The sequence below is a fragment of the Drosophila subobscura genome, chromosome O, assembly GCF_008121235.1.
Source record: "Drosophila subobscura isolate 14011-0131.10 chromosome O, UCBerk_Dsub_1.0, whole genome shotgun sequence".
Lineage (NCBI taxonomy): Eukaryota > Metazoa > Arthropoda > Insecta > Diptera > Drosophilidae > Drosophila > Drosophila subobscura.
The window spans coordinates 2,876,212-2,884,074 of NC_048533.1; the positions used below are offsets into that span (position 1 = coordinate 2,876,212).

The following is a 7,863-nucleotide window of genomic DNA, read 5'->3' on the forward strand; positions in this document are numbered from 1 at the left end:
GAGAAAATTGTGGGAGCATTGTGGGACTGCTACCATGTAGCAAACTTTTATAAATTAGATTATGAAACACACTAAACTCGTGTTTTTAAAACATTGCCTTCGAAGTGTTAATCAGAGACTTTTCACTCGCACTTTTCACTCGGAATTTTTTGCCGACGAGACCTCCTTATATAGTTGCTTTATGATAAGGAGGTCTCGTCGGCAAAAATAGGCAGAACTTGCGAGTAAAAAGTGCGATTGAAAGGGCTCTCGCTGTAAGTGTGAGGGCAACGATAAGCGTACCGCCCTATTGCTAAAAAAAAATTATTGCCTACGCATTGCTCTTCCGTTACGCATGGCAGGGAGGTTCTGCAATGTTCTGATTCCGGATCTCAGGTGGGGAGGGTACGTCGGAGGATCCAACACCTCAACCGTTGATTTATGTCGAACTGTCGTTTTGTTGGAATAATTTGCACGAGATGTCCAACTCGTTGGTATATTTTGAGACCTGCGCTTGGGAAAAACCTGGCCCTGGTAACCCTAAGATCCAAAGTAAAAAAAAAAAATAAGGAAAAAAAAGCTATTTTTTTTCATAAAAACAAACAACATTCCAAAAGTTAATGTTAGGTGGAAAAAAAATTTGCACAACAAGGAAATAAATTATTTTTAAAATGGTGCGGCAGAAATACAAAATAAAATATTATCTTTTATTTGAATAATTATACAACAGATATGCAGGATCGCTCCTCGTCTTATATTTTATGCCGCACCGGATTATTCAAACTGCATCTAACCAATATCAAAATGTATACATATGTTGTACAGTAAAATGTGGACCTCTTGTATGCTTTTGGGGCGGTAGGTCAATTATCAATATGCATACGGCTCTGCCGAGCCCAATACCAGACCATGAAGTTGTACATAACTATGTGTGAGGAGCTCGTCGGAAACTATAAAGGAGGGCTCGTCGGTGGCAGAGTTACTCGCTGCTTTTTCTTACTGTCAGTGCTCGTTTGCTTGTCAATGCGGAAGATTACAGCGAGAGCCCTTTTTCACTCGCACTTTCCACTCGTACAAATTTCTTATTTTTGCCGACGAGACCTCCTTATAGTTTCTTTGGCCTGCTCCAGACCAACCACCCACCCGTACTTTCCAACCCCCCTCCGATTACCCATTCCCATATCCGATATGGAATGATTTTTTAAAGTATTATTATGTATTTAAACCTTATTTTAGCAAATTTGTAAATTTTATCTTTCCTTCCTCTCCTGTACAGATATTTAATATATATTTATTACTCTTCCTATTCCATAATAAGCAGTTAATTCTTAATTGAAATAATTAAATAAATAACTTTTATGCAATACTATATATTTTCCATATTCCAATATTAATATATTTTATTTGTTTGATATTTAGTTTTATTAGTTGTCTCATTAGTTGTTCAAATTCCCTTCGCGAAGGAAAAGAGCTTTCAAATTCCCTTAACGAAGCAAAAGAGCTTTCATGGTGCTAAATTTGTACTAAAAATGAAGGTGTCGACTACAGGTAAATACGTCACAAAAATTCCAGTGGCGCCAGGTGAATTACACGGCGATTTCATCCCCCGTGATGGAAATTCTCCAAGGAAATCCTCTCCTGTGTCTAAACGGTCAGGGTAGTCCTCTCCTGTGTCTAAACGGTCAGGGAAATCCTCTTCTGCCAGAAGCTCTCGCATGCACTATTACAGATCCTTTCAACAGGTGCGTAAAATGTGGGTGCTTTGAAAAGTTCGTCCTTTTTCACCTACATGCCATAACTTGCGGTCTCATGCCTAAGAGAGGATTAGGTCAGCGGAGAGAGCAAGATACTCTCTACTCTCTCTCCTCATTTTTGCAGCTCAATATGAGCTCGATCTAAGAAAATTATCGATACTTTTCCAAAAAAATATATTACCGAAATGATATTTTTTAAATACTTGTCAACCCCACACCAGCGCCAGTGAGGTGGCGGCTACTTTTAGCTATATTCCGATAATTTCCATTTATCGCACAGAAATACCGATATTTTTCTGGATTTCTTGATATTTGTGTTTGCTTTTACAATTTGATTATCCTTTTTTTGAGCACTGTAACATGTATTCAATATCTTAAAGTCAAGATATTGGTGGGAAACTGATTCCAAAATCTGATAAATATTTTAGTTGTCGGGCTGAGAGTCTTAGTTTGCTTGTAATATTAAACAGAAGAGAGACATTGAGGAATTCGATTTTGATTGGTATTTTTTAGGTCTATTTTTAAAATGAGGTGGTATGCTTCGGTATTTTGTTGAGGCTCAGTCGATATATTTAATCGACTTTTATTACATTAATTAAAGTTAATTTTATTTAAAAACAAGTAGGAACGCTACGCCCACGCCCCGCCCTAGAAAGAGTGTGTAATTAGTCGAGGACTACTCCATATTGACTGATCAACGAAAAACTGGTAAATGGCTTGAGTTTTGATGTGGTTTTCATTGACCAAAATATATGGGCGTTGACGCCTGAGGCTGGGGGGACAGCGCGTCACGCAGGCCCAAACAAATTAAACAAACATTTTTCACGCCACACTCTTTTGACCCATTACTCTTCTGATCTGTTCTGTGATTGCAGAGACATGGTAGTGCTGAGCTCCTGCTGGTCCCCCATCATATGGTCCGACAATGTCCGCACGGGCAGCTACGCTGTGGCCGCATACACGGCCGCATTGTCGGTGGTGATGATCACGATGATCGGCTATATGCTGGCGGGCGGCGAGTCGGCCCAGCTGTATTCGCCACTCTTCGAGACGGACATCAAGAGCTCGATGCCCATAGCAGGTGGCTTCTTCATCATTTACTTTGTCCTGATCATTGTTGCCTCCTATTTGGTGTACTTTGGGATTAAGATTAGGTAAGCTAATGGACTTCACTTAGTGATACCTACCATATAAATGTCATTTCGTCCGCAGCACTCGCGGCTGGCTGCTGCCCTGGCTTGGTCTCGTGGGCCTTGCCATTCTCTTCCAGTTCTGCTGGAGTCTGTGGCTCATCGGTGGCTATTACATTTATGTAAGTTGGAAAACATGCGTCCCCGACCAAAGTTTATTTTCTCACGCTCTCTCCCACAGCTGGAGCAAACCTTTTCGGCTCTACTCAACTTTGTTTGGATGTCCTACAACGTGAGTACCTGTTCATCTCTCTATATCTGATATCTCTATCCACTCTTCTGTGATTCCTTAGATATACTGCTGGCTGGTGGTGTTTTCTCAGTACCAGATCTTCTTGCAAATCCAGAATCCAAACATTGAGCTGCTGATGCCATGATAACCCTGATGAGGTGCAGCCCCAGACGAGGTCTACAGTAAGGCTCGAATCAATTTTAGAATACTTAGACTTGACATGCAACAAAAGTCCGTCCAGAGACAGTTTTGTAATAAGTTTTGTAACACATTTCCATTGCCTACCAAATAGTTTTATATAGAGAGAATATATTTTACACCTTTATACACATCCATTATACCTATGAATGAATCGAATGCAAACCTTGGTCTGCTTTTTGACCATTAAAACAATTATTTGTACATCTACCGAGAGTTTTTTGTATGTTCTTGGATCCGCGGGGAATCCCCGAAGGCATTGATGGATGTAAAGTGAGTTTTTTGTATGTGTACGCATTAAATATATGTATTTATATTTAGAGAAAGTTACAATTTGTACAGAAACGTTTAATCGAACAGACGAACTATGCCCCCGTGAAGCAGGGGCAGTTCCGAACGGCTGTCGGCTTTCTGGGTGTGTGTGAGTGTGTGCGACAAAGCGGTGAGTTGGAGTGAGTTGGCCAACCATGGGCGAACCATCACCATCCTAGGTTCGAGTGGGATCGAGGAGGGTTTTCAAAACACTAAATATACATTATGGTAAATCTTAGGGTCGAATAATATACAAAGCGCAGCGCCAAGTGCTGCTGTACTACCGGCCTGGTGTTGGACACAGACAGGACAATGGTGTTGGGTTGATTGGTTTTCTTGGCTGCTTGCGGACTACTCCTAGGTCTTCTCCTCCTTCTCCTTGTTGTAGCGCTCCAGCTCCTTGAGGAACTGGGCCTTCGGCTTCATCACATTGGGTCGCTCGCCACGGCAGTTGGGACAGAACCACTTGCCCTTCGGCTTCAGCACCAGGGAAACGCACGAAAAGTGGAACCACTCGATGGGGCACAGGTCGTTGTCGCACAAAATCATCTCGCCAAAGGAGATCTGCAAGGAAAACAACGTTATCTCTCTCTCTCTCTGGAGTTCATGGAGTTTTTTTTTGCTCACCTGGTTGCAGACGCAATAGGTCGGCTCATCCGGATCAATGGTCTCCGGCGGCGGCGTCTCCTCGCGTGCATTCGCTGTTGTGTTCGAAGCGCCCGCGCCGCGTACCTTGCGTTTCTTCTTCTTGCCCGAATTGTTGCCGCCTCCTCCTCCACCAGCGCCACTGGTTCCACCCCCCTCCTCCTCCTCCGCCGCCACCGCTGCTCGTGCCAGCGGATCCGCTGGCCAGGCTGCCGCCCGAAGCTCCCTGCATGTTTCCCTTGCGCTGACCGGCCCCAGCACTGCCCAAGGAGCCCTTGCGCTCCCCATTGCCGCTGCCACTGCCACCAGCCTCGTTGGCCGAGTTCGACTCGTTGCCACCCATCTCCAGGGAGCTGCCGTTGACCAGGCTCTCGTTGCGGCGCCGGGAGCGTTTGCTACCACCTCTCTGCAAGTCACCGCCTCCGCTGGCGCTCAAATTACCATTCGAGCCGTTGCCACCATTGCTGACGCCGTGGCTGGAGCGCTCCGAGTTCGGTGTGGAGCCTCCGCCATTGCCAGAGATGATGGTGCCCGGGTTGGTCACTCCCACGACGCCGACATACACGGGCAGGCCGTACTGGTCCTTCACTGTGAAGCCGCCCACACTTCCTCCCAGGCCATTGCCATTCAGACCGCTGCTGCTGCCGGCGCCGCCGCCCACCGTGTTCGCCTGGTCCCGCATCGGGCTCTGTAACCTCTGCAACTTCGATGCCGGACAGTCGTCCATCAGCGTGTAGCGGTCGCGCTCCTCCTTCAGGTCGAGGTTCTGCTGGTTTGTGTCCAGCTGCCGCAGCTTGCCGTCGATAATCTCCTGCATGTGGCCGACAATCTGCATCTTTTCGTCCCCCAGCTCCTGGGCCTGAATAAGGCACTGGTGCATTAGGTTCATGCTGCGCGACCGCCGGCTGGAGTCGCTCGAGTTCTGCAGCGTCAGATACAGGTCATAGTAGTGGTCCACGTCGCGAATCAAGCCTGCAAATGGTGCCAACAGATCAAATCAATTCGTGCTGATGTAGGGAAAGATTTTGCTCGAAATGCCCACCTCGATACTGGACGTCGATGTCCCGGATGCGGGAGAGTTGCCGCTGCACGTCGTCCGGCAAGTTCTCCACGGAATCAATGTAGTTGTCCACATAGGTGGCCGAGTTGATGGCCTCCGACTCGGATGCAATTGGATTTATCATGTTAAGGTTCTAAGCGCGTCAGTTCGGCTGCTGTCGCTGCTACATCGAGTGACCAGTGGCTGGAATCTGCGGAATCGGTGCGCCAAAGGGACTGCAAAAGGTTGGTTGTGTTACTTTTTCGCTAGTTTTTATTCTTCAAGATAATTTTTGTATGGCGTTTCGAGTCCACTTGCGACTGTACTTGTGTGCGTGTGTATGTGTGCGTAGGTACATATATATGCATATGTTGGCCGTTGGCCAGCACTGATTTGTACGATACGATAGTATCAATATTCATTATTTCGTGCTTTGCAGCACTGTGTAAAATGTAGAAGACTATTTTGTAATCTACATTTATATGTATATTCATGAATATATGTACATCCCGCTCTTAACAATTTCCCATCGGAAAGATTTAGAACCATGGATTTCAAACCTAGCAAACGTGTTTTTCGAGGCTTAATGTACACTTACATGTAAATTTAGATGTAAACTTTACACATCCGTTCCCACTACGTAACGTCTTAGGCTATTTATGTTGGTTGACCTTTTCAGTTATAGACTTTGGAAACATTCCAAGAAAAGGAAGTCGTGAAAACCAGACAATCTTGTGGAGAATTGATTGATACATCGGATAAAATAATAGTTTTAGCGCTGAGACTCCTAAATAGCTAGTAATATCAAATAGAACATCCAAGTCGAGGAATAGTGCTTGTATATGTAAGTGTGAACGTATATTATTTTGGGTATATTTCTGTGGGATTTCTGTGCGCAAATTGAGACGCAAAAATGAGGAGAGAAAGAGAGGATCTTGATTTCCCTGACCGCTTAGACCCCGGAGAGGATTTCCCTGACCGTTTAGACACAGGAGAGGATTTCCCTGACTGCTTAGACCCCGGAGAGGATTTCCCTGACCGTTTAGACACAGGAGAGGATTTCATTGTAGAATGTAGAAAGAAAATGTAGAAGAATATTTTGTAGTCTACATTTATATATTCATGAATATGTGTATATCCCGCTCAACTCGAATGCGATGCGGGAGATATGAATGAGAAGGTATATTGCGCTATATTTCTTTGATATTTTTGTGATCCTACTTGATATGCTAAAATGAGGAGGGAGAGCGCAATTGCTTTTTTTCCACAGGTGCCACCAATTTTCTTAACAATTTCCCAGCGGGAAATTTTAGTACCATGGATTTCAAAGCTTGTTAGGAAATTTTAGGCAGTACGAAACTTACAAATATCCTTCAAGTTCTGCTTGGTAAACGGGGATTGATGAAATATTTGTATATTTGTCAAATAAAATCTCAGCGAGTTTCGCAGTTAATGGTATCCTTTCATTATCGAGAATATGTATCGGGATCGAGATATATGTATATTCAGTTACATACATAAATAAGAGAATGTGAGAAATTTGTCAACCAGAGGCAATAGGCATTATTAATTAGGCTTCAAAGCAGCCAGTTAAACAGAATTTGAACATATCCTAAAGGGATAGGGTCCATGTACATATGAGATGGAACAAGATTTTTTTTTTTTTAATTTAATCGCTACAGCGAAATTGGTTGGTCGCAGACGGTGAGTCCGCATTGACCAGGTACAAATATTACTAAAAATTTTAAACTCAAACTAGAGTTGTTTGCCGAACGAACACTAGAAATATAATGATGGAACAAGATTTGAAACGTACACATTTCCTCATTAGGTGTCTCTGTTTCTAATTACATAAATATTTTGTTGATACGTAGAAAATGTTATTTACTATGTAAAATACATTTGAACGTACATACATACATATTTTGTTTTTGGTGGGTTTCTGTGGTATTTTTGTGCTCGTATTCGAGCCATGTAGAAACCGAAGAGAAAACGGGAGTGAAGAATTTAGGTCATCTGGCTCCAATTTGTCTCAGAGAATTTCTGCGAATTTTGGTTTATGGCAGGGGCAGCACGTTTCTGCGTTTCTAAAAACCTTTGAAACATAATTTTTAATTAATTAATGAACATAGTGTATAGATAACGTCCATTTTCTCAAATTAGTCTTTAATATGTAGCAAGTATGTAATTACTGTGTAGTAACTACGTAGAACAAATGGCAATTTTTTGTTCCTTCTTTATTTAAAAAAGGTGTAATAAAAAAGTGTTCTTATAATAAACCAGATTGTAGAAAATGTATTCATTAATCGGCTAAAATTATATGCTTATCGTCGAGAATCCGAACCAAGAATTAATATTTAATAGAACATCAAAATCGGCGAAAATGATTTCCGATCATGGACACACATCGGAACCTTTCGGTATATTTTAAAATTGCAATGGTATATTTTGGTATATTTGTGAGGCCCTGTCGGTATAATTAATCGATAATTTCGCGGTCACACTGCTGTCTGT

At 42.9% G+C, this 7,863-nt stretch overlaps 2 protein-coding genes across 3 annotated transcripts; one reads left to right on the forward strand and one right to left on the reverse strand.

The window, feature by feature from the left end:
- Positions 1-2,295: 2,295 nt before the first annotated feature.
- On the forward strand, positions 2,296-3,557 carry LOC117897471. Of its 2 annotated transcripts, none has more exons than XM_034806322.1 (5): positions 2,296-2,441; positions 2,609-2,887; positions 2,946-3,045; positions 3,105-3,155; positions 3,217-3,557. In XM_034806322.1, exons 2-5 carry the CDS (start codon positions 2,613-2,615, stop codon positions 3,298-3,300), a joined length of 510 nt encoding a protein of 169 aa, XP_034662213.1. In that variant the 5' UTR covers positions 2,296-2,441; positions 2,609-2,612; the 3' UTR covers positions 3,301-3,557. The 2 variants fall into 2 exon arrangements, with proteins under 2 accessions (XP_034662213.1, XP_034662214.1); XM_034806323.1 differs by having other exon boundaries at positions 2,331-2,354.
- Positions 3,558-3,644: 87 nt separating this feature from the next.
- On the reverse strand, positions 3,645-5,700 carry LOC117897470 (inhibitor of growth protein 1). Its single transcript, XM_034806321.1, is given in 4 exon segments — positions 3,645-4,229; positions 4,293-4,466; positions 4,468-5,282; positions 5,353-5,700. Coding segments are annotated over 4 exon segments (1,338 nt in total). The 5' UTR covers positions 5,495-5,700; the 3' UTR covers positions 3,645-4,022.
- Positions 5,701-7,863: the final 2,163 nt, after the last annotated feature.

Bases quoted from the DNA above. Each gene is read 5' to 3' on its own strand.
- LOC117897471 (XM_034806322.1), top strand. From the start codon at position 2,613: ATGGTAGTGCTGAGCTCCTGCTGGTCCCCCATCATATGGTCCGACAAT. The intron at 3,046-3,104 runs GTAAGTTGGAAA...TCTCTCCCACAG, and splicing joins TCGGTGGCTATTACATTTAT to CTGGAGCAAACCTTTTCGGC. The intron at 3,156-3,216 runs GTGAGTACCTGT...GTGATTCCTTAG, and splicing joins TTGTTTGGATGTCCTACAAC to ATATACTGCTGGCTGGTGGT.